This window comes from Clytia hemisphaerica, unplaced genomic scaffold (genome assembly GCF_902728285.1).
Source record: "Clytia hemisphaerica strain Z4C2 unplaced genomic scaffold, Clytia hemisphaerica genome assembly, whole genome shotgun sequence".
NCBI lineage: Eukaryota > Metazoa > Cnidaria > Hydrozoa > Leptothecata > Clytiidae > Clytia > Clytia hemisphaerica.
In genome coordinates this window covers 608,906-635,324 of record NW_027104561.1, presented here as the reverse complement: position 1 = coordinate 635,324, position 26,419 = coordinate 608,906, and the positions used below count along the sequence as shown (strand labels likewise).

At 37.3% G+C, this 26,419-nt stretch overlaps 2 protein-coding genes and 1 non-coding gene across 3 annotated transcripts in view; 2 read left to right on the top strand and 1 right to left on the bottom strand.

The window, feature by feature from the left end:
* The window catches only part of LOC136823285 (TATA box-binding protein-associated factor RNA polymerase I subunit B-like), a 33,922-nt gene extending 31,426 nt beyond the window's left edge, over positions 1 to 2,496 (top strand). Inside the window, exon 11 of the mRNA XM_067079466.1 lies at positions 2,338 to 2,496. The gene's annotated coding sequence lies outside the window, so the exon portion shown is untranslated. The remainder of the gene's footprint in view (positions 1 to 2,337) is intronic.
* Positions 1,338 to 10,656, bottom strand: LOC136823286 (uncharacterized). Its single transcript, XM_067079467.1, has 8 exons — positions 10,381 to 10,656; positions 9,880 to 9,936; positions 9,300 to 9,404; positions 8,981 to 9,091; positions 7,842 to 8,348; positions 5,825 to 5,966; positions 4,439 to 4,535; positions 1,338 to 2,980 (listed from the first exon to the last, which is right to left on the bottom strand). The coding sequence occupies exons 1-8, from the start codon at positions 10,544 to 10,546 to the stop codon at positions 2,192 to 2,194; spliced, it is 1,974 nt and encodes a 657-aa protein (XP_066935568.1). The 5' UTR covers positions 10,547 to 10,656; the 3' UTR covers positions 1,338 to 2,191.
* A 1,377-nt stretch (positions 10,657 to 12,033) lies between these two features.
* On the top strand, positions 12,034 to 12,105 carry Trnag-ucc (transfer RNA glycine (anticodon UCC)). The gene has a single exon. It is a non-coding gene; the product is annotated as a tRNA-Gly (tRNA).
* Positions 12,106 to 26,419: the final 14,314 nt, after the last annotated feature.

The following is a 26,419-nucleotide window of genomic DNA, read 5'->3' as shown; positions in this document are numbered from 1 at the left end:
ATCCTCTGTTATAGAAGATGACCTCTATTATATTTTGAACGCTCTTAATTTTTCGGGGTCAGTTTGCAAACATTGTTCCATGAGACCTGTTAATACAATAGGATTTCGGCGCGTGCCGATCGATCCCCTTTACAAGAAATTGAAAGACCTCTAAAATTTGTGTTTACTTTTTGTTTATAAAGTCTTTAAAAGACGAAGAGTACTTTAATATTGACTGTCGAACATTTTTTCACATCTTCTTGTGAAGCTCACTCTCTCTTCTCCGTGTTGTTAAAAAGTCCCCCCTCCTTTGTAACTTTTGATCAATTCCTACTCACTGTGGGGGAGGGTTCTCAGATCTTTCTGGTAATGAGTTTAAAGATTTTCTTATCTTCTTGGTTTGCTAATTTTTTCGATCGGATGTAAACAAGGGACCGACAAACCCTAGAAATTATACCTGGGAAAAGAGGAACCCCATAACCATCTATAACTTCTTCGGTTTAAATCAAAAGTTTGGGGACACGTTTTTGGAGCGCGCTCAAAACTCGAGTTTTTTGCGGATGTAAGAATTTTAGCGCGAAAAAATAGGAGTAGCTTCATTTTGCCGAAACACGTGTCTCTCAATCCCTCTCTTACAAATTTTTTACGACCTTCTTAGAAGTGCGGGACTATGAAAAATATTTTTAGCACAACACCCGCTTCACACGTGCCAATAGGAATCCTTGTTTGAAAATTTCAAGTAAATTCTAAGATACTGTAATGTTTCAAGTTTTCGCTAAGAATAGGAAACAAAAGGATCAATTAAAACTAATTTTGGAAGTGTGGTCGGTGAGGTCCAATTACAAATCTTCCAAAAAGGATTAAACATTTATTTATTTTATATTTTGGCGCGTAAATACAGTCTTGCTCAATCAGCTTTTGACGTTTGTTCTCAGTACAAAGAATGAAGTTTTGCTTCACGAGGGTCGAAGAAGAACTTTGTATGGGGTCTTTTTGAGACTAAATTTTAACTTCGTCGCAAGGTTCCCAATTCTAAAAATTGCGCTTAAGGTGTTAGCGAATATCTCACTAAAAACCAGGATTTTTCATCTCGTTACTTAATGAGCTCCACTTTGACGCTTTTCGAAAAATAGAAGCCTTTCAAGTGCTTTGATGCAAATTCGATTATTTTGCTACTGCAGGAGCTTCGAAATTTAAAAGTGAGGTCAAAAAATCGAATGTTTAGAGCCTGAAAACCCGGGCTCAAAACATTCGAAAAAGTCGCAAAGTGGAATAGACGTTAATTTCGTAAAAAAACGCGGGTGACGTCTAGTATAGGCTATTAAGGTATTGGAAACTGGGAAAGTAAAGATCCCTAATTCGTATTGTGTCGATTTTTCGTCAATAATAATATGTTTAGGTTCTATCTTTCGTAGCTTAATACTAAAATCTAATACAAAAATATAGCTTTACGTCAATGATTAAAATGATATATGATAACCAGAATATTCTGTCTTAAGCAGCATGTCAAAAGGGACGCTTTGGAAATTTTTTTTTCTACCGAAAGAATAATCACATTAAAGTGTTTGCGAAAGTTTTCAAGAGCCTGTTCATACGATTGTTTGTTTTACTGTGGACGCAATTAAATCAAATTTTCGAAATCGGTATTGTGAAATTGACTTTTCATACTTCAAAAAACCCAATTTTCTTCTTCTATAAATTGGACTCTGTTTGCCTGAAAACAACAATGATACCTTCATAACCTTCAATCAAGTGAATTTTTGTGGAAAATCAAATGTTGAAAAACAAACTTTAGATTTGTTGTATAATCTAATTTCTAAACTTCACCCTAGATGTTTGAATGGTTCATAATTGCTTGAAAACAGTCCCCTTTGGCTGCAAAATGAATCAAAAAGGAAAATATTCAGTTGATATATGACTCATTGTCAAAACTCTAGAAAATACGTTCGTCAGTTCTCCGTCGTTCATACCCATATTCAGGGTCCCTAAATAGTATTTATCTCCTGGACGTAAAGTGTCCAGTCTTCCTGATATGACATCTTCCAAGACTTTTTGACGCAAAGAGCATCGCATAATCGTTTACATCAAAACACTCTCGTCCATACAAAACTATACAAAAGTTTGACCTTCATTAAACTGTAGTTCAAAAAGTACTGCACTTCTACTGAAGAATTATAACAGTTTGTGATTTCATTGCACTTTATCAATTGAACTAGTAGTCGGGCTCAAAGTCATAGAATGTAGTACCCTCTTCCTCGGGCATATTCATTTCTTTATCATAAATGTCTTCATAAACTCTGGCAATCCTTGGTGAATGAGGAATGTGACTTCTCTTACGTTTTTTTTTCTTTTTATCAGTGCAACATCCATCTTTGGCGCATGAAGGACTACAATGCTGTTTGCATTCACTTGGACAGTTCGCCGGAGATGCATTGGTAGATGTGCGCTGTGCAAGGACGGGAGGTTGCTCTGGTCTCAGGACATGTGAGACATGGATGACTCTTGTCATGGGTTGTGGACTGTCAGCTTCGGATGAAGGTTGCACCTCTGACCTCATTTCTTGTACGATGTTTGGGTCCAAGAACGGTCGACAGCAATCGAAATCACATCCAGGGGCACATGACATTGGACATGATCCTGGACATGTGTCGAAGGGGGAGGGACCGGCTACTGGTAAAGTTGGTGGCTGCTTCTCTTCCTTCTTCGGTGGTGAAGGTGGTGGTGGTGGAGGTGGCATTGCGGGCATCATGGCTCCGCAACAGTCAGGTGAACAAGCGGGTGCACATGATGCAGGACATTGTGCGTTACAGATTTGTGCAGGTTCCATGTAACCAGGACAACACTGTGCGGGGCACGAAGCTTCGCATGAGTTGATACACCCTCCGAAACATCCTGCTGGTTGAGCGGGCGCCATAGGGGCGACAGGTTGAGGTGCTTGAACTACAGGCGCTTGAGCGGCTGGTCCACCACAACATGTATCAAGACAACTTGGAGCGCACGCCTGGAAAAAATAATAGAAATTAGTTTTTGTTATTTAGTTATATCAGTTTTACATATATGTTGCGCTCGCATCCGCAATTATGGCGTCATTTTATTTTCAACTACACTACATTTTGTGGTAAATTTTGCAGCCAGAATCAGGCAAGCAGTGGACAAAAAACCAATCATGGGTCACTCTTTGAATGAGACGGGGGGGGGTAATTTTTGTATTTTGGGTAGTAGATGCCAATTTTCCAGAGAAGCTTTCAATCGAACTGTGATTATCACGGTCATTTTTTATGGTTTCGTGCAGTAAACCAACATTTTCGAATGTTTGCGTTGGCACGCTCCTTAAGGAAATAGAAAGATTTCTTTGTTTGTAAAGTGGATGGAAATAGCTGAAATAAAGTTTGTCAAATTCAAATTTCATTCGACCATTGTTCTGCGTGTATTTTTGTGCCTTGAAAATTAAGTAAGTTATTGGCACGACAAGGTGGACAAATGCTAGGTTATATAATTCTTTCGGTAATGATTTCTAAGACCTAACAATATTCCATATAGTATTCCATATAGTTATTTTTGAGTAAATTTAAGATGTTATGGTCAGCTATCACAAGTTAAGGTAAAAATTATATTGATATCGCGCCTAAATCCTCAATTTCAAAACAAGCAATCAATTTTATAAATTGGAAATGGAGACTAGCTCTTGTGCTATCAAATTGGTCAAAAAAGTTGTATTTACAGTTGAACTCCTATAATTCGAACCCATGTAATTCGAAAAATCATGTAAATCGAACAGATTTTCAGGTCCCATCAAGGAATTTTAATCATTTAATTCGAATTTTCGAATTTTTTGAGTTTTTGAAGCTGACAAACTCGATATTTTGTCAATCAAACGTTTTTTACGTTGTTTGCCAATCGAATATTTTCTTTTTTACATTCGATTGGCGAGCTCGTCCATACTGCTTTTGCCTTCTATTTCTTATCAAGACAAGATGGGAAAAAGAAAACATAAAGAAGTCCCTTTAAAAACGAAATACGGAGCTCTCTGTTACTTGGAGGATGGTATGTCAAATCGTGTCAAAGAAAGACGCATCCATCAAGTTCAAAAGTAAACCTGGGAAAAGTTTTTCGTCGAATTAGGTCAAAAATACGAAAACTCATCTAGTTCGAAACTCATGTAATTCGAACAAAATTCTCGGTCCTTTGAGAATTCGAATTACATGAGTTCAACCGTATTGACGAGACTTTGAAGTCTTTTTTTAATAAGGACGTGTTTGTACAACTTCTAAATCTTTTCGAACACAAAATGCTCTGTAGAAGAATTGAGCTGTGTACTCATGAGTGGAAACCGTTGCCTTTTATAACATGTAAGGATCATATCTTAACATGTATATCTTATGGAACTTATATTTACCTTAACAGATACAAGAATAAAAGAAAAATATAAATTATAGTTGAAACCACACCAAGCACTCACCAAAGGACAACCAGGAGGGCACATTCCAGCTTGTGGTGGTGGCATGGGTTGAACACCTGCTGCACAGCAATCTTTTCCACATGATGGCAAGCAGATCCTATGGAAATGAATAAAGTGACAGGTAAGAAAAATCAATATTTTATATCGCTGACAGTGAAAACCCCTGACCCAATTGCTTGAAATGGAGTATAATACCAGGTTTAGAATTTGTTCTCATTGTAGTTGAAAGCGACTTCGACAACTCAAGGGGATTAAGGCGGGGTCAAAATGCTTGCAACGTTACAAATCATTTTCAGAAGCTCATTTTGGGCTCAAACGAAGCGTATGACTAAGTAGAATAGGATTCAGTCTAGGCAGATGTTTTTTCATTTTGAAATTTTGCGTAATTCGCAAAAATCCTCAATTTTGCGCTATTTTGATGACGTCATTAAAATTGAAATCCCAATAACTTTTGATACAATTATCAAAATAATTTCAAATTTTGACCAAAGATGCATATTATTAATGTTTTCAAAATTAAAAAAAAAATTTAATGAAATTTGATGACGTCATCACTTTTCAGGAAAAAAACTAAAATCCTTAAAAAATGCTGACGTCATCAAGATTTTGAAAATTTTTTGAAATTTTTTGAAAATTTGCAATGAAATGCACCTTTGGTGAAAGTTTGAAATTATTTTGATGATTCTATTGAAAGTTATTATAATTTCAATTTTTATGACGTCATCAAAATAGCGCAAAATTGAGGATTTTTGCGAATTACGCAAAATTTCAAAATGAAAAAACATCTCCCTAGACTGAATCTTATTCTAATTAGTTATACGCTTCGTTTGAGCCCAAAACGAGCTTCTGAAAATGATTTGTAACGTTGCAAGAATTTTGACCTCAACGAACCCGCCTTATTCCCCTTGAGAATATTGAAAGGTACCCTTTTTGTGCTATTATGGTGATTAAACCCAATGTTTTAGAATCTGTTTAAAGGTTTTATTTTTAAAATGAGCGTTCCCGTTTCATATCAGACACATATTTCATACCAGGACAGTGTCTGCCTATTGTTATGTTATGCTACGAAGAAAATGGGGTTATTTGTAAATTTTCGACCACCTGGTGCCGAGAAATGTCATTTTTCTGTGAGCATTTTCAGAAAAAATCATTCCAACAGCTGGATAGCCCTGAATTAGTAGTATCCGAAAATGGTATGGTTTGTCAACTTTTGATGCCTAGATCTCGAGATGTTTTGGTTTAAATATTGAAAATTATCGATATTTTTTAGCTGAGTCTTTACCCACCTTAAAAATGAAATATCTCATGATCGGAATTATAATTGATGAGTAAGCAAACGATATCGCTTTTATTTAAAAACAAAACCTTTAAATCTGGTGAACTTACTGTTTGCACATAGGGTGACATCGTTTTTTGCTTTTCACCTTCCTGGTGATTTCAGGTACTCTGTGATCACAACATCCTGGTGCACATGACGAAATACATTCCTTGGCACACAATGGGTGACAATGGAGAGTAAAATAATCCTCTGAAAGAAAAATGGATTGTGTTGGAGATGCAAAGGACTGGAGTTGATTCGTTCGTTCAAGTTGTCCGTCTGGTCGTTGGTGTCCGTCTTGTCATTGGTGTCTTAGTTGTAAGTCGATTATTTGTTGTCAGTTCGTCTACTCTTAAAATTTTCTTCGCTTTGTTTTTATTATCATTCTGCCTCTTACATCTTCACATAATACCTTTACCAAGGATGTGAGACTCACTTAAAATCTCAAACAGAGACTAGCCACGTCTGGTTGGTATTTTTAAAGGCAAGAATGTCAAATACCTAAGTCTATAATAGGCTGGAGTCACGCACTGTCTTTTGCTCAGAAAGAAAATTTCCAAAAAACTTGGAAATAAAGATTTGATTTGTTCATTTAGAAACTTCAATTTTGATGTATGTTGGATTCTCCTGATTCTAAACATATTATTCTTTTTTCAATATCTTTACAGAACTGAAAAGTAGCTTTTACCTTGCTGAGGTAAAGACTGAAGAAAATGTTTTTTTGCAGGAAAGAGGGAGATTTTACTGACACTACTGGGCTATACCTCATGAGAGTAAAGTAAAAAGCAAATGGTACAAAATTAATACTTGTAATCAGTGATTTTTATAAACAGTATTAGTGCTCCCAACATGGGAAAATAATTAGAATGACTAAAGGTCCTTACAAAAGAAAATTTATAGATAATGTTCAGCCTCCAAGTTCATATAACTCCTTCGCCAGCTTCAAAACCTTTAAGGCTCCGTCAATGTTAGTTTATTTCCGTACCTGGCTATATACACACCGAGTCCCTTTTGTTTTCAATATCTACATATTATTAATGCTTGATTGATAAATTTTGTTCAACTTTGCGCCCACTTTTCGCCAACTCAAACGATTAGAATAGACAGGGCGAAAAGTAAGCCGTCTAAGTAAACTAGAGCTAACATTTTCAAAATTTATTTCAATATTTTCTCACAGTGTCATGTTATCAAGAACGTCATCGACGATATCTGCTGCTTGATGTGAGCTCTTAATTGACGATTTTCGAACTGAATTGCTTTTCGCTTTCATTTTTTTATGTTTTCTTTTCAAATGTTTCTTAAGCTTTTTTGAATGTTTTGTTTTCGGTTGTACTGGAGTTTTCGTTTTAATTGCTCCCAGAAATTTAGTTGATATATGTTTTTGTCGAGTATTATGGGCTGGTTTTCGATTGAATGTAAGAGGCTTTTGTTGGGTCTTTGTAGTGAGTTGCTTGTTGTAAGTCGCAACATGTTGTCTATAGTATGTCAATGGCTGGCGGTAGGCGGCAGCTGGGTGTTGGTAGGCAGCAACGGGGTGCTGGTAGGAGGCTGCAGGTAGGTAAGATACTGCTGCGGGACGATATGAAGCTATTGGTTTCGCTACTCTAACTGCTTTGTGTTGATATGTAAGAGGCTTCTGACTGGCTTTAGCGTAGACGGGGTTTAATTTAATAGCAGCTTGTGGCTGAGGTTTAGCCGTTATCTTCGTTTGTTTATCGTCGGTTTTCTGTACAGATTTTATGACGTTTGTGATGGTTTGTTTTGTCTCAGGTTCTTGTGCGTCGTCAAGGACGTCGGGAGAGGAGAAAGCAGACGCAACATTACTCGTTGTGTATTCTGCAGCATCGTCCAGTTTCTCATCCTTTTCTTCTGCTTCTCCCGACCCCGATCCCGATCCTGACCCTGAGCTAATCTCGGATGTTTGTGAAGCATCCTTTTTTATTGTCGTTTTTTCTCGTTTCTCAGTCTCGTCACTTGTAACCTTTTCGTCAATTTTTTCGTCATCGTCGTTAGAAGTTGTCGTTTTTTCTCGTTTTTCGTCGGTGTCGTCAGTCATTGGTCGTGTAGGTTTTGTTCTCTTCTTACCTTTCTCGGGAGTGGCCAAAGCAGCTTGTTCTTGGTGTTGTTTAATAAGCTTCTTTCTTCGTCTACGTTTTCGTCGTCTTTCTTCCGCCTGTCTTTCTTCTTCTTCTTCTATTTCTTGCTGTTTTCGCGCTTCATCTTCTTGTTTTTGTTTTCTCAGTTCTTCCTCTTCTTGTTCTTTCTGCGCCTCGTCCGCCTCTTGTTGTTGGGCGGCCGCATCAGCTGCGTCCTGGGATTGAGTATCTTCGGGAGCAGATTGTGATGAAGACGAAGCGGTTGCTTGTGGGACGCTCTCTTGGCCGAACGATGAAACAGCGTTTGGTAGATTGGAATTATCGATTGTCTGATCGAGCATGCTTTGATGGATCATGTTGGCTTCATTAGCTGATAAACGTGCTGATTTGTGACGTCGATGTTTTCGCTTTTTATGTTTTCGTTTTGGCTTTCGTTCTGGCTCTGCTTGTGATTGTGTCTGTTGTTTGCTTTGGTCTTTCAACTCACTCAACATGCCTAGAAAACAGACCGAAAAGATATAAAATTTGTCGTGTTTTTCCTTTCCTAATTTAATCTTTTATTTAGAAAAAAAACTATATCTTCAATTTTTCCAGAAACTTCTGCAAAAATTTTTGGTGCAAGAACTTTTTCCTCGAAAAATAGGCTTAGACTTAGAGAGTTTCTCTAGGAAATATTTTTAGATGAACAATGGTAATTTGGTTAGTGGTTAACACAAAAAGACAAAAATATTTCCTCTTTTGAGTATCTTTTCCTTTTTAAATACAAAATTTTACAAAGAGAAAGTTAACCACTAACCGTAGAGATCTAACTAAAGTCTATATCTTGAACTGCGTACGGCTGTTGGTCCAAAAAATATTTATAAAGCGAGCATGCAGTCCTGTGAATAAATACAATTTTAGCACCCTATCATAATATTTTGGTGATCTGCTTCAAAATTATATTTTACTGGTTTAAAACCCACTAAAAGACAAAATTAAGTACGACATATAAATTCCGACCCTATAAAAAGCTATATTTATAAGAAAAAAATGACAACTTTCTCAAGTGCTTCTATCCCTAGACGATCTTTTTCATTTCTTTTTGTTTGAAACAGACCTACATATGTATCTAGCATCATGTTCTCTTACCACAGAAATTGCAAGTGTGTGGACAGTTGACAATCATAGCATCTTTGGAAGTTTCACAAACATTACTGTTAGCAAGTTCTTTACAACCTTCGATGCGATCTTTGCATGAGTCTAATGTAGTAAAGGAAAGGTATTTAAAAATTATCAGTTTCTATAAACAATTTGTTCTTTCCATAAATCTTATACTTTACCTGAATTAGTCGTATAACATGGATCCTAATGGTTCCTAACCTCCCACAAAAAAACTACTAAATCACGCTGAGATAAAGGGACCAGTATAAAACCAGTAATCTTCAGAACTATATAGTCATGTTGTTACCTTCGTCAGTTTTGAGAAGAGCTTTTCCAGCATCTTGAATGTGATGTTCGATACTTTTCAATAACATTTTGGACACTTCTCTCTCCGCTTCTTGTACTCGATCGACTGGAAAGGTAAATGAGCAATGTTTGTTTTACGCATTGAGTTTATGTCTCGAAGAGGTTAGAATCTTTAATCTTTCTCAAGCAAGAAATTTAGAATGACGGATCGAATCTAGTCTTTTCTTTCAATTTGGCGTTTGTGTAAGGTAAAGTATAAAACCACGCGGATCACGCATTTTGGATGGGAAATAAGTGACTTCATTTCCAATTCAGGAGTTTAAGGTTGAAGTCAGCGTTTTTACGTGTCTTAATACAAAACATTTATTGTGAACAGTTGTTGCGAAAGCTCTACAGATTCATCTTTGTGGGAAGTGAAAAGACAATATATTTGAGAAGAATGCTATGTTAGTTGAATCTTTTCTAAGGACTACAAGCCATCACAACAGCGTGTTAGTTGCACAGTAAATCTTTTCTAAAGGCTACCAGCCACCACAAGCCTGGGCTGTAGGTAAAAGTTTTCTTGGAAATCGTAAACTTACCAATGGACTCGTCGACCAATTTGTTGATGGCATCTGTGGCTTCTTTCAAATGCACGCCTGTAGAAAAAAAATATTGCTTTGACTATTGGTTTTGTTTAATGACGAGCCCTTTTCAGAAATGGAAAATTTGACCTCTTTCTACTTTTAGAGGCTCCTATGGCCCCAGTTTCCTTCAAATATCTTCAAATTGTACGCTAATTGACTTACAACTTCACGTAGATTTCAGAAATGCAATAAAAAAAGCCAATGTCTAATCAAAAATTATGACCCTTTGAAGAACTAACGGTGATTTGTATACTCGTAGTCGGCAACAAATGTGTTAGGAAAATTGATTTATCTTGATTAGTTTACAGTTTCACTTGTTATATAGTTCAATGGCAAATTCCAGGGAGGAACTTTGTCCTGATCCAAGCTTAGGAACTTGACTATGATATGTGCGTTAGCCAAGATGGCTTGTTTGTGTGTTTTGTATTCTCATTAGTTCTGAGCAAAACTACCCACCTGTCATAGTTTTAGTGTGAGCAGCAGATGGCATTTTCTTTTGAACTTCATTTTTCACTAAATCTTCAACGATACTGGCAGTGAACAATCCAGCCCCAGTCTTCTTTTTACATGTTGCCAAGGTGATGGTTACCAGGAGAATGGTAACGAAGTAAAAAGTGCGCATTACGCTTTGTTTTGTTTATTTTATCTTGCTTTTCTACACTCGGAGGATTTATTGTTGACCACCCATTAAGAAAGCCTAGTATGGCTTCTATATCTTTCTATTTTTTATCTCTGAAAAAAAATGAAAATATTGTCAATCTTCCACTACACATTTGGGAGCGAGTGATGTACAGTAGTTATACAGACCCGGCGGAACAATCATAAACGTGGGGAGGCTGAAGGCTCCCCAATCTCCCCGCTTCTGCCGGGCCTGTTATGGGTATCAACGCCACACAAGTTCAATTCATCACTAGCCTTGGACTTCGTGAAAACAACCGAAAACCGCTTTCGCATTTTTTGCAATCGAAAAGTTCCTAATCAGTGACCACGTGAAATATCGTCACTTTCTATCTAACTACATTTCAATGACGCTATGGTCGAATCAAAATAAGCAATCAAACATATTTTCTCCACTGACTTTTGTGGATTGAATTTCAACTTCTTCGGCTTATTTGTTGAAAGACAAGGTCAATCGACCTTAACTTAGTTAGGCTTTGCTTCAGACTTATTAATTATGACTTTCAAATATTTTACTGATAAAGTGGAGTTTCCAGACAAACGCGGTCGCCCACGGCGGGCGTGTCATTTACCCCGTTTTATATACCATATAGCAAAACCAACAAAAATAGATATAAAAAAAACAACACAAAAAATCAAAAGTTTTCCTCATAAAACCCATCATAAAACGATTAAAAGAATGAAAAATTCTCAGCGAGAAAAATTATTTGCTTGAATGAATTTGATATAAACAAAAATCACTAACGAACAGTTGAACCCAGTTTGACAGCGAACGTTCGAAACAGGGTTTCCAATCCCGGACAGTCTTTTGCACATCTTGAGGACAACATGTTCATTTAAGCGTGTCCTAATAATTTATGTTCTCTGTTTTGCTGCATAAAAATCTTCCTTTGAAAATAACAGATCAGTATTTGATTGCAGTTAAATCATTTTTCGAACGATGTTCTTCTAATTTGTTTACGATGTTTTGATTTTTCTCTTTTTGATTTTTTGTTTATCTTTTGTTTTCTCTTAAACGTTCGAAAACAGAATGGTTCAATCAAACAACAGACAAGCAGATAAGGAAATTCACGGGCTTTTTAACCTTCTTTGATTAACACCACCCTCATTTAATGAAAGGCGCCCATATATAATTGTCTGAAACATCGGCCTATATCTTTCTAAAATAAGCTCTAAACGTTGGAGGATGGGCACACGGAGGGCCTACGGTTGGACCATTCCACTCTGTTTTTTTTCGAATATCTTATTTCGGGTTTGTTTCTCGTCACATATATCAGTCGTCAACTATTTCCTAGTTTGATGATGACATGATTGACAGTTTCAATTGGTTACTGTGTCAAAATAGAGAAACTATTTTGATAGCTCTTAATGATTATATTTGTCAGATTTCCGGTTGTCAATGAGACTTAAATAGTCAAGAATATCAAGACAGCGTCGGTGGTGTAAAGGTTAGCATTGTTGCCTTCCAAGCAATAGATCCGGGTTCGATTCCCGGCTGACGCATTTTTTTCTTCTTAAGAATTGCTAGTACCAAGAATACATCCAGCGGACCTTCAATTCACGCAAACACGAAAGTCTTTTTCCCAAATTCACACATTCGCGCAATTTTTGTTCACGTAAAGCTTTCCAATTCACGCATTCAAGTAATTTTTTTTATTTTCACGCATTCATGTAAGTGAAAAAGCCCATCATTCACGCATTCAATCAAACCGCTGGGGCCAACCAAGAGTCGCAATCGATAAAATTGAAAATTTATTAAAATCAGTCTAAACATGAACATATAAACGACTGGACATCTATCTTTTATTGTCTCTTTGAAGCGAGCTCCATGGTTGCCGCCTGTATTTCAAAATTGGTATGAAAAATCCGACAATTCGAATTTTTTACAAGTTTGTGATATATTTTATCAACATTTTCAACTCTGAAATGCAGAATTTCAACTGCGTGTATACTTTTGAATCCCTTTTGTCACTCCAATAATTTTTTTTATGACTTGAAAAAAATAGCTTGCCATGGTTGAGAGCCTGTGTAATAAGAATATCGAAATTAGAATGTAACACTAGTCAAAAATTATTAGACATTTTCAAGCCAAAATTTAGAAATATTAGTCGGAGTTTTGACAAGCTGACGATGATTTTGCCTCTGTTATCTTTGTTATGATATAGATAAAAGACTTGAGAAGAGTAGAACAACAGAGACATTTGTCAAAGTTTTGACGTTGTCATAGCAAGGTATATCATCAAAGTGGTATATCATCAAAATCTATTGTTTCATTTTATGCTTTTAACGAGGCGGCATCCTTTTCTACAAAAAGACGAAGGAGGATGTCCAGTCGTTTATATGTTCATGGTAAATTATAGTAAACTTGAAATGTTATGAAATTTGCTGAAATTTGTGAAATTTGCTGAAATCTGTGAAATATTGTTTGTTTTGGCTGAGATGATGAGGATGTACCATGCATTGTAAGATTTAACTTAAGCGCCTAAGACCGTGAGAATGACGGCCTGTCGAAGGACTGTGATGACAGCATAGTATAAGAAAGCCGCGGCTTTCTTATACTATGATGACAGTCATACGAGCGTGAAATGTAAGGAGGATGGCCTCTACTCCTAACCTTATACCGTCAGGGACGGTAGCCTGAAATTAGCCCTGTCCTCGGAGAACAGGGGTTCGCATTGTAAGAAGTGTCATGTGTGCATGTAGAGACTATATAGGCTAGCCACTAGGAAGTGTTGTATGTGCGTGTAGAGACTATATAGGCTAGCCACTAGGAAGTGTTGTATGTGCATGTAGAGACTATATAGGCTAGCCACTAGGAAGTGTTGTATGTGCATGTTGATACTATATAGGCTAGCCACAAGGTTGGTGTATGGGGTTCCGAAGGAACTCGCACCAATGGAATTATATTACGTGATACATCCCATAAAAATTAGTCCCTGGACTAAAAACACCTTTTGGGGAAAAAACCTAGTTGCGGTGCGGCTGCTATTGTGCATCCCCGACATCGGACGTGAACGTCATCGCCAACCATCCTGAAATGAGAGAGAGAAAAAGGCAAGCAGAGACTGGCGCATACTAAGTACCATATCCCACCCTAACTCCATATGTGGAAGGGAAGGGAGGGTGGGAAATTGATAAACACAGTAGCTAAGAAAGGCTGAGCATGGCTTCGGTCCCGTATAAATAGTGATACTGGGTTTTGAAGCAATAGCTTCTAGAGAGTGAGTAACATCAGGGCGGAAGGGTGTATTGCGGGCGTTAATTTGTCTTTCTTAAAATTAACCTGAGCTAAACAAGTTAGCTCAAAAAAAAATTTAAAGATAATGCACTGTAAAGGTAAATCGCCCAAATTTACTCTAAGTTGGCTAAATTCTCTCTGCATTCTAAGAAACCGATTTTGAAGTCCTAATTTTGAGCCGCATATACGGTCGAGGGAAAAGGGGAGAGAGGGAGAGTCTTGATAATGACGAGGGTCACGAGAGCAAACATCCGTTCAGAGTTTATTTGTCGACTCAACTATGCAGATTTTCCTCATGGTCTTGAATCTGCATACTGATTTGAAAAAGATGCGAGACCAATTTGAACAATACCAAGGGTAATGAAAAATCTACGAAACTTGCCTTGGCCGGGGGGGGGTGAACTTTCTCTGTTTGAGGGTAATTTTGAATGTCCAGGGGTCAACTAATGCTTGTCCGGGTTAGATCTGCTCGGGGGTCAAAAGTCACAATGTCATGTTATATCCTCCAACCCCATATTCAAATTTTCTCTGGAAAAGCCCTTTTGTGTCAAAAGGTACGCAGGTGTTTTTATTTATGGCCATCATAGTATAGTATTTGTAGTATGATAAAAAATTTGGTATCGATGGAAAGATATTCAAATATTCAAATGCGCTTATACTTTCCATTGATTTGTTTTTCAAAATTCGTTCAAGAAAAAGGGAAAAATGAAAAAGAAAAAATTGAAAACATGAAAATATATTAAACAAAGTATTAGACCCCTAAAATGCGTGGTTTTTGCTGTTTTGGTTACATGGTGCATAAGGTTTATCACGTTAGTGGTCGTTTTCGTACATAATTCGGAACCAGGGGGAGGGGGTACTTAGGCTTAAACTTACGAATGAAAACCATTAAACGAAAGACATTGAGTCTCCGGTGAAAGAAGGGTCTTAGAATTACGGAATATCAAAAATCGACCCCCTCAAAGGGTCAATTCTCGTCAGGTGGGCTAAAGTTTGAAAATTTCGGCTGAAAATCGCGAAAATAGTCTCTCAAAGGATCAGCAATTTTCGAATACACCCGCTACTTTGTAAACCTATCCCTCACATGAAACTTAAATCATGCCATGAGCTTTAGGGATCATGAATAATCTACTTTGATTAATCGAGTCGAAGACATTTTCGATAAATTAAAGTTTATTCTTCTTTACTAAAACCATATTTTGGTCCGCTCCTTTAGAGCTTTAGGGTGGGCGGCTGCCAATGCGCCATCGGAATATCAGATATTGGCCGTAGTCGCGCGGCCATGCGCTTGCCACAATTATTTGATCATCCCCCTTAACTCGATCCAATCCTTTTTTGACACATTTTTCTATTGTCTATAGGTGCGAGACTAGGACGGTTTTAGTGGGATAAAGCGGACAAAAAAATGCCCGCATGGCAATTGGTGTAGAAACCAATGGTGCATAATTTTGATGGAATTGTGCACATTTGGCTAAAAGCATGAAATTTGGCACAGACCTCAATAAAACATTTTAGCCCGGGACCCACTCAAATTCCCCCTTTTTTGTCCAATTTTTGGGCCAATTTTTGATGACGTCATCAGGGAAATCTTGGCTTAGAGGTCATCCCAGAAAATAAGGTCATATTATATACTGTTGGATCAGAAATTCAACGTAGATTCCAAAAAGGATTATCCCATACCATGAAAATCAAGTCAACAAAAGTTATTCATCCTCAAAGTGAGTGATGACGTCATCAATTTTTTGGGTTAGAGGAAATCTCTGCAAATATGGTCTTATCATATACCATTGGATCGGAAATTCAACGTAAATTCCAAAAAAGGATTATCTCATACCGTAAAAATCAAGCCAGCAAATGTTATTTGTCCCAAAAGTGAGTGGTGGTCTCATCAAACTTTCTGGCTTAGAAGTTGCATCTTAAGCAAATTGTCATAGTTATATACCTTTAGATCGGAAATTTACCTACATTTCGAAAAACAAGTAGCCAAATAGTAGCCTTTGCATTTGCAAAGCCGGGTACATAAGAACCCTGAACTGACACACTTGCAACGTCCTTTACAACCTTTCTGAGGATTGCATCCATATCTGATCAACTGTCTCAAACCCAAAGACGTCTTGCTGTATAATAGCACTGTGAAGTGTTTGAGTATCGGTAACGCTTCATCAACATCACAATGGGTTGGTTTATGACTAATCATCTCAAAAATTGGGGTTATTTCATCAAATGAGTCCCAGACGGGGTCCCAGATCTTACAAGCAGAACTTTTAGAGGATTGCGACAAAGAGACCTGGTCACATCCTGTGAAGGCATGAAAAACGGGATTACTAAAGCTTTTGATTGCCGAACATCGCTCACAATCAAATGGATCGGGAAGAACTGTCGATGTTTGCCATTACCAAAATCGATCCACAATTCTTCGAGTTGACCATTCAAACGAGTGAATATGGATATAGGTATAACGTCGGTATAGACGTCGTTGTCCATGGTTCGAATGGTTATCTTTGTGGACCTTGCAGTGACATGTCGTTGACGTGCATAAAAACACTCGTGTGTCTGCTCTTCGTGGTTGCACGGTGGAAGAAATGATGAGACCACTACTGGTGATGCAAGTCGTAGCATAAGCACATGTAAGTACTGTGTCATCATCAGTACACGTCATCAGCTCCTTTGGAAAGATAGAACAACAGTTTGGTTTTATATTGGTTTAGACGAAGGAATCCATTCCGGTTTGTCGGTGCGATGGAATTATCTAGAACCTTCCGACGGATTCATTTTCCTCGTTTTGTTCGTGCTGCTACTTTGAGGCTAAGATTCTAATACGTATCAAAAACCACGTCCACAATTTGAAGCTTCTTGACCTGAGAATATTAGGATTGTCTGCAATAATCCTGAAATCTTCGATTTTTCTTTGGTTTGGTCATATTGACGATGACTAATCCTTCAAGCACTGCTCCACCAACTTCAGGAGGAGAGGATACAACTTCTGCTGGTTGAACACACTTAGTGAGGTCAGATTTATTTCCCGAACGCATTTGTCCACCTTTTGACAATTGCTCGTTTCTTTAAGGACTGTAATTTCCTCAAATTTTGAAATTGCTCGAGCCACTTATGGACTACAAATCTGACCATACTTAGAAGACACAAATGATCTCTTGGCAAAAACATCGAATGAAAGCGTCACTCACTTTGGAGAAAGATAGCTTTAATTGACTTGATTTTTGTGATATAAGATAATTCTTTTTTCAAATCTAGATCGAATTTCTGATTCAACGGTATGTAATATGACCATATTTCTTGAGATAACCTCTAAGCCAACAAGCAACATGCTGAATGAAGATGAAAATGTTCGAACGAAAAAAAGAAAAAAAGATAACAGCATTAGCAAAGAAATATGTAAGCTCGAAAAACACAATGAAACTTGTACTTGTTTCACACTGGCTTTTTGAAGTTTTAGAGGTAAGGAGCCTTAGTTTTGGGCACAAACGAAAAACAATCTTTTCTTTCATGTAAAGATAACTCTAGCTCTTTAATAAAGATGAAATCTAATGAAGTTCCAAAAATCCAAAATTTGGCCCAAGTTTGACTAAAACTTTTTCTTTAAAAAAGTCTTGAAGTCTTGCATTTTAGAATTGCAATTTTGCATCAATGTGTAGGGGGGGGGGGGTTCAGGGGGTACCCGATTCCGTAATTCCGCCAATTTTTTCTCCAATTTCCGTCAAACCGTCTTAAATTGAACCAAAATTCCGTCACCGAAAATTCCTTTGAAATTTAATATTTTTGTCGAAAATTCCGCAAATTTTGAAAATGTTTTACCAATTCTGAAATTCCCGCAAACTTTTTTGCTAAGTTCCGTTTTTCGCACTAAAATTGTCTAATTTTCCGTCTCCGTCAGAGAACCCAATTTCCGTAACTCCGTCTAAATTTTCGCCAAATTCCGCCACTCCGTCCAAAAAAAGGGCCGATTCCGCTCCTCCGCCAACCATGAAATCCCCCCCTGTGTAAAAATTCAGGAAAAACTAAAGAAGGAATTTCAAAAAACCCATTTTTACGCACTCTTTGGCCCAGATTTGCCAAAAAAATGCCAAGTCAATCGCGACAAATCCTCATTTTCCCTAGAAATGATAAAAGGGAATTTTCCTAAATAAGAAAATCCGATTTTACGGTCAAAAAAAGTTTTCCCCAAAAAACAGCTGCAGCCACTTTTTAGAGAACCTTGCCCTTTAACTTTATGCAAGAAATCTGAAAAAACTAATGGAGCAATTTCACACAAAGTCCTCAAAACCCCATTTTAGGCACAATTTGAGACAATTTGCCCAAAAAAATGTTTTTTGAATTCTAGCTCCGTCACTTTTTGGGTAGTGTCATTTTGCATCACTCTGCAAAGAATCAGAAAAAATAATGGACCAATCCCGAGAAAAGCTGATAACAGACGAACGAACGGACAAACGAACGAACAAAGGTTAATTCAAAGAACCTCCGAGGTAGGTCCATAAAGGAATATTGACGATCACTCAAAATTTCTGCTTTTACCCTAAGTTGCACAATCTTTTCGCCATTGGCCTCTCTACATTGTTCAAGTCGATTTCAAGAAACGTTTGGCTGCAGAAATTATGACATAATGAAATCACACGGCTATCTTTAGAAGTGTATTTGAAAATTAGAGAAACCGAATCCTTTTTCTTCGTTGCTCGACTAACTTTTGATTAAAGAATTCGCATTTTGGGAACATTTGTGCATTGAACTTGTGAACTCGAGAAAAAGTACCCCTAAAAAGAAGACCCTTGTAGCGACCTATCAAAGGTACCCTATAGTGTATTTTGAGAGTCTCGAAAAACCTACCCTTAAGGGCGGCACATATCTTGGATCAGACCATACGAGTGCCCCCCCCCCCGGGCGGGTACCCCTTCTTTCCCCCACCCCACAGCTACCATCCCCCTCTTTCGGATTCCCCCGAGGCATGACAGCGTCGGAAGTCTAAGGTCCAGGCTTGGCTTTAAAATAGTCGGGTCCGTATTTGATTAATTATGATGGTTAACGATATAGTAATACGTGTGTTATAGATAGTGTTTAGATAGCAATATGTATATTGACTTTTTTATTTATTATAAGCATTCGATATTCTACAGTCAGACCCGACTGAGCCTACCATCAAAAGCAAGAAACAAAATCAACAGTGAAAGTGATTGAAGTGGATTCTAGTGTAAGTGTTGTGTGGACAGACCTTAGACAGTAAATTGGCAAGCTGAAAGTTAATCTAGGAAAGCCATTTAATTTGTAAGTTTAGTAACTTTCACTTTGTACAACACCCACCCTATCACGTAGCCCCCGCCCGCCCCTCCACCACCACCGCCAGTTTGCGTGTTTGAAAATTTAGGGCGCATAGCACCAGACACCAGCAGAGCGGAGAGAAGAGTTGAGTGGGGTTAGAATAGACCTTTTTTAAAGAGGCAGCCATGTTGAATAATTATGTACTCCAGCATAAAAACAATGATACAGCCATGAATAATTTTTAAAATATCCATGATACAGCATGGCTGTATCATTGGGCCATTCCATCCAGTTTTTGTTCGTTACCCCCCAATGGACGACATGGAATTTCCGTAGCAAATTGCTTTCAAGAAAGTCCGGAATTTCCGTAACAAATTTACAAAATACCTATCAAAACCGTGGAATTCCGTTACTGTAACCTAAAAAAATCATGGAATTCCAATACTTTAATGCAAAATTAAGTAAAATTCATGGAATTCCGATACTTTCTCTTTAAAGTTTGCCTGGAATTCCATGCCAAAATTTATTTCAAAAATTGATGTCATCCATTAGGGGGTAATTTTTTTTTTCTGGAATGGCCCATTATTGTTTTTATTATGCTGGAGTACATAATTATTCAACTTGGCTGCCTCTTTAAAAAAAGGTCTATTTGGATGTCCTTTTTACATCTTGTCCTTGTCTGCCATCCACAGTGTCAAAAAGTATTCTCCGCATGACCCCCTGCCTGTGCACCCGACAGTCGGGTGCTGAAATTTCTAAATTTGCGAAAACACCCGAAAAATAGTGCACCCGACAGTCAGGTGCTTAAAATTCCTATCTTAGTGAGAACACCCGACACCGCCTGATGGGCCTTTGGCTTTACGCCCTATACTATTTCCCACTTACCTATCTGGTACTCGATGTAGAAATTTTCTTCCGATACGCTAAAAAGCTCTGGAAGGTCGGGAAAATTTTAACATCGGGAACCTTTGGGTTACCATTTTTCTTTTTTTCTGTAAGGTTTCTCAGGCAGCAGAGATTTTCATGCTAAATTCACTCGGGTGCAACCGATAGTCAAGCAGTGTAGACCTAACTCTTCATACAAAAATTACGGGAAACGCATATTTGGACTTTGTACCCTATGCTGCACTCAAGCACCTGGGCCAAAATCCCGCAAAGACGGGACAAAAATCAGTTTTTTGAAGTTTGCAAAAAAACGCCACATAGAAGATCTTTCAAATTCAGTATGTGAATAGAGCAGTAAAAAATACAACTTTTCTATTTTTCCTTTTTTTTGCAAAAGTTATAGGAATGAAAATAAAGGGATAATAATAATTGAATACTATCCATTGATGATCCGCGGCACTATCGTAAAGCTAGAATCGCTTCGCGTACTCTTCGCTTGAGAAAATGATTGACAGATTGAAGTTTTTCATCCCCGCAGTGCGCGCCGTGCGGGAGCTCGGGCGCTCTGCGAGAGTTCTCGGCTCAATCCTCGGACCGCGCTAAAATGGTAGACTGAGCTGTGATAGATCATTTCGATGGAAGTTGTTGGAATGTTTACAAGGCTCTTGACAGAATATTGTTTGTTTTATTGTCAATGATGACAGTGCCGTTATAAATTTTGTTAGATCTGACAAATTGATGTTTGTAAGTGCACTTTATAGTTTTGATTCCCATTGAAGAATCATATTCTGGTTTTCATGTTATTAGATGCTGTTTTAGAGCTTTAGAGCTACACTGTCAAGCGAAAAGTGTAAGGACAGCTAGACACGACTGTGATGCGGTACATCAAACGATGACTAAGAAGTCTCCGATGGTATATTGGCCCGCTCCTTCAGAGCTTTAGCGTGGGCGGCCGCCAATACGCCATCGGAATATCAGATAAATTTCCCACCATCTTTCACAAGTGTTGACGTAAAGTAAATTCAAAATTGCGGCCAAGCCCACGCTGATAACTATCAAAAATCTACTGTTTTTCAATCAGCTATTGCAGCTCAATAAACCAATGAAATAATTTGAAATAAAAAGTAAACAAACAAACCTTGAACCTCTCATGAATCCAAATAAATAAAAGTATTCATCTAAAGTGAAGATTACATTTCAAAATAAAACGATTTCCAAACCAACCTAAAGTCGGTGTCTGCCAACTAAAAATTTCTCTGCGGGGTCACTGGCAAGGATTTACGACTTCAGACTTTAGATTCCAATTCTTGTATAGGCTGCAACTACACTGCCAAATGATCTGTATTAAAAAGACTTCCAATATGGGTCCATAAGTTAAGAAAATGAGATTATCATTAGCACAGGGTTTTTTTTAAAAAACAAACTTCAAAATAAAATTATTAATGAACTTGTTACTTAAAATATCACTTACTTACATAATTTATTTATGATATAACACCTCTTTCTTAAATAAATGGCCTCTTAAAGTCTTTTATGTTTGCCGCAAGAAGGGAGAAAAATTTAATTTGACCCCCGGTTTTTTCTCTCTTTTTCTCTCTTTTTCTAGCCTTTTCCTGCGTGTTATTGTAGACACAACTTTAATCTGGGGAAATGAAGCGTTTTCATTGGTCTAAAATCACGGATGGTCACGTGACCAGGATTTTTATCCAGGGAAATGCTGTGGCCAAAATGTTTTGCTTTAGTGAGATTGACCATGTTGTTGTTTAGATTTGAACGGGCAAAATTTCTGTACAAACCAAAATATGGCTTCGTTGGAATACCGGTTGAAACACTTGTGCTTTTCCGATGCTGTGGGCGTCAGTCATATGATATGAACCTCATCAGCCCTTATAAGGCACTATTTCTCGTCACTGGCGCAAAAGGGCCAGCGTGTAAATTGGATCAACGATGGGTTTAATAGACCTTTTCGCCTTTCCATCTGCCATATTGAATTGTATTAAAAAAGTATGGTGGCCGAATTGCCGTGGTGAAATTCCCTTAGAAAGTATGCAAAACATATGCAAAAGAAAGTATTAATATAAAACTTACATGCATAATTGGCATTATATTTTAGAGTGTAATCTTGTAGAAGAAAGATTAAATTTGCTTCTTTTGAAAACTAGAAATAATCAAATTCGCTCATCTCTTAGAACAAGCACTTCAAAAAATCATAACATTAGACATAAACTCAAGCTGAAAAATCTACCGCAAAGGTACAAAAATATCCTTATTCGGCTGACGGTAAATTATTCTCCTGGGAATGGAACCGTCAGACAATCAAATCAAAACATTGATCTGAACCCTCTGAATGTGTGACGTCATAATGACTGCTTTCAGTTTGCGTGTTTTGAAAGTTTGATGTGTGTACTCCGTCTTGGTGGAATTTTTTATCCCGTCCTCATCTCGGTTGAGATCCCTCTAAATTGGAATTGATAATTCCACATAGGAAAGGGCTAGAGACTTGAAATTTTCACAGAATGTACTTATATTTAATCAAAGATCGCCATGGTAGGAATGGCTAAAAACAATACATGCATTCAAAGCTGGTCAATCTTTTTGCTTTCTTCGCTTCAGTCGCCATTGTAGAAATGAACGATTGAAGAAAAAACACTATTGTGGAGCAATACCGTCTTTAGCCGCAAATCACGCGCACTAGCCTCAATAAATATCAGGTGTACTGGACATGGTTCATGTACTATTAATGAGGCCCCCCAGCGGACCCAAAATTCACGCCATCGCGCCAATTTTTTTCGATTTCACGCCATCACCCCTGAAAAATTTGATTTTAACAATAACGCCAATTTTTTTCGATTTCACGCCATTATGCTTAGAAAATTTAATTTTCATATTCGTATACCACGTTTAGACTCATTGTTATGGATGAAATGCCGTTATATAAACTTAATTTTTGCCCACAAATAGGTGATCATGGTCAAAAATAGTGTGACATTTGAAAATTGACAATTTTTCAATTTTTTTACACTTCAGGTGATAAATGTGGCTGACATTTGTTTTGACAGCTGAAAATTTACACACTTCAAGTTCAAAGCTTAACCTAGGCTTGTAGTAGTTTGAAAAGTTCTGTTAGGTGATGGTTTGTGGCTTACAACCATTTACAGTTGACTACTTGGAAATGTCAACCACGTGTTTTCACGTCGAGTTTTAACCACGATCCATCACCCATTAATAAAAATTTTAATTCTCTATCGTTTCATTGAAATTTTTTTTACACATACCTGGTAAGCCACAATTGTTCTCTAAAAATTGTGACTGACGTAAGCCACATGACAATGTAAGCCACAAAAATCACCTGATTTAGAGTGAAATTTAGGGATATCTAGAAGAGATATTGTAACCGTTTTTTCTGCACTTTGAAATTCGATCTTTTCCCCTTTTGGGGAATATATAAACTTAGTGTCAGCCACATTATATCACCTAAAAACCTTTGGTTAAAGATATCATATACAAAATGTCACAAAAACAGGGGGTATTTTTGACCATGTTCAGGTGTATGTATTGTCGTCAATCAGTGTTTTGGCATTGTCATACGTGTAAGTCAAGATTATATTATTTTTCCTATCGGAAACACCCGAAAAATTTAGAAGGAATTTGACCTCTGTTTTTCTATTTTTAGTAACACAGTCACAGGGGTCAAATTCCAGTTTTTTGAGGGTCTTTCGGATAGAAAAGATGACGTAATTTTGACTTATGCATATCAAAAATAGTTTGACAACTGATGGATCACATCAAAGGGCCCCTTTCGAGGGCTGAGGTATATTTGAGTTAATTGACAAAGCCCACCATGGTTGGGCAATGGGGAAAATTTTTGAATTTTGAAGGGTTAAAAGTGCTATTTTAGGACCCATTTCAATTCGATTTGAAAAATAATTCATGTAAAAATAATGGAAATCTTTCAAAAGTATAAGTAGCTTTTTTTGGTAAAACATGAGGGCCATTCTCCCCAGAATAGTTTTGAAAAGGGGAATGAGGAGAAATTTTCAATTCAGAATAGCTAAAATTGTCCTCATTTACTCTCTTTTTTCCAAAATATGATTTAAACATCACAGGACTGCACAGGATTCCAATGCCAATCTGCTCAAAATTACACCTCATAAATAAATCTGTTGCTTCTTTTTGTTTAAGGCTTTGCTATGAATATATATTTTCCTGAAATAAAGGACCTGATGTCTTTGATGCATCTAAGAATAAGCACTTAAGAAAGAGAGGAAAATGTTAGTTACGGAGGATGCGCAACCATGGTTTGCGCCGACGGGAGAAATTTTCAATTTTCGTCCCTCTTGTAGCATTCAACTTTATTTTGAAGACTAGCCAGCAAGTGCTAAAGACAATTGGAAGTTACAAGGATAAATGGCAGATGAATAAAACTGTTTGCACCGTTTCTTTAATGTTTCAAAATGAGATCTATAGGAGGCCCCACCATAGTTGGGGCCGACCAAGAAATTTTGAAATTTTAACCCTCTAAATTGGCTAAAATGGACATTGAATTTCTCTCGGGGCCTTCTGGGGGAAACGAAAGTGATCGATATTCTTCGAAGGAAGAACTTGCCAAAAAAAACCCTAGACAAAAAGATGTCTTTTGAGGTTGGGAATGGATCCTGTGAAGATGAAAAAATTTTGACAAGGCGTTTTTTTGGCAAACCCAAAAACTCTAACTTTTTTCTTCCCTCAAGCTAAAAAGGTACCAGGTTTTGGGTAATCAAGGCAAAAATCAGATCCTCACTGAACAGTCCCATGTTTCAACAACCAATTGTCCCAAGCTAGAGCGGTTGACGGTAATTTTGAATGACAAAGTGAAAACTTGACACCACATTGCATGAAAACTTTTGAATGGAAATTACATGCAGGTATTTACTTCTCAGATCAGAAAGTGTACGTGAAATTGACTCTACTTTACTATTTTATGTTTAGTTGTTGGCCGACATTCCATACTGTATTATAGATACTTAAACTTTGAGATATCATATAATTACATACATTTCTTCTTTTCATCTGCTTTTTTCTTTACTATCAAGGCAGTTCGTGGTAGTAGTTCAATTTTTGAACTGATTTTTGAAAACATGAACCAAAATTTCTTGTTATTTTTTTATTATGTAATCCTTTTGAAGCAAGAAAGTGTGACCATGCTGATTCACAAACCAATGAAATGACATCCAAGGCAAAGACAATCCTTTTAACAGGATAGACCTACCATGACACACATCCTGTTTTCATGGAGCAACCAAATGAGAAAACCATGGTCAAACTATACCGTTTTCTGGATCGTTGTGGCTCATTGTGTCATTTTCCATCTCGTTGTGTAATTTTTCGGCTCGTGGCTCTTTGTAGCTCTTCTTTTTCTGGCTCGTGCCATTTTCTGGCTCGTGCCATTTTCTGGCATGTGGGTCATTGTGGCTCGTTGTGCCATTTTCTGGCGCGTTGTGGGTCGTTGTAGCTTGTTTTGCCGTTCTCTGGCTCATTGTGGCTCGTTGTGGCTTATGATGCTATTTTCTGACTTGTTGTGCAATTTTGTGGGTTGTTGTGGCTCGTTGTGTTTTAGTATTACCCTAAAGCAAGGGAGTCAAAAAATTTAAACTGTAGCCTTTCAATTTATTTCCAAAAAGATATTTTCACTAGTATCATTTTAAATGATAAGTCATCTCCTAAAGAATCTTACAAAATTATGATATCAATCATTTGGAGTGTATTACAAATACTTGTTTTTCACTCTGATTCTGAGGTTCTGAAATTCAAGGGAGGTCGCAATGAGCAGGCGGTGTCAATCGAGCAAGTTTGAACGAAAATCGCGATTGAACCAATCAAATGTAATCAAACAGGATCGAATAATTGCTATTTGATTATCGAAAGCAATCGAATCTCAATCAAACAGCTGATTCCTGGGTCGATTATGTTCGATTGGTATTGAATTCAATTTAGATTTGATTACGTTTGATCAGTTTGATTGCGATAATGTTTCATAAGATTGATTGCAATTAAATTATCTCGCTCTCTTAGAGCTTTAGTGTTGGCAGCAGCCATTATGCCATTGGAATCAGATATAATGGATGAGCGCATAAGTACAGCACGAGACGAGAGTAATCGAAGTGAGTGAATGCAATTGAAGCAATCGAACATAATCAAATATGTGAACATAATCAAATACAATCGAACATATAATCGAAGCAATCGAACGGCAAATCTTGGGTTATATTTGATTACGATTTGATTGCGTTCGACAGTTGAATCGCAATTATTCGATTGCGTTCGATTTTCAATTGATTTGGTGTTCGATTTGTTTGATTGACACCGTCTGGCAATGAAGGCATAGCTTAGTTAACAGTTATCTTTAATAAAAAGTTGATACATTCAATTTTTGATTTCTTTAGAAAT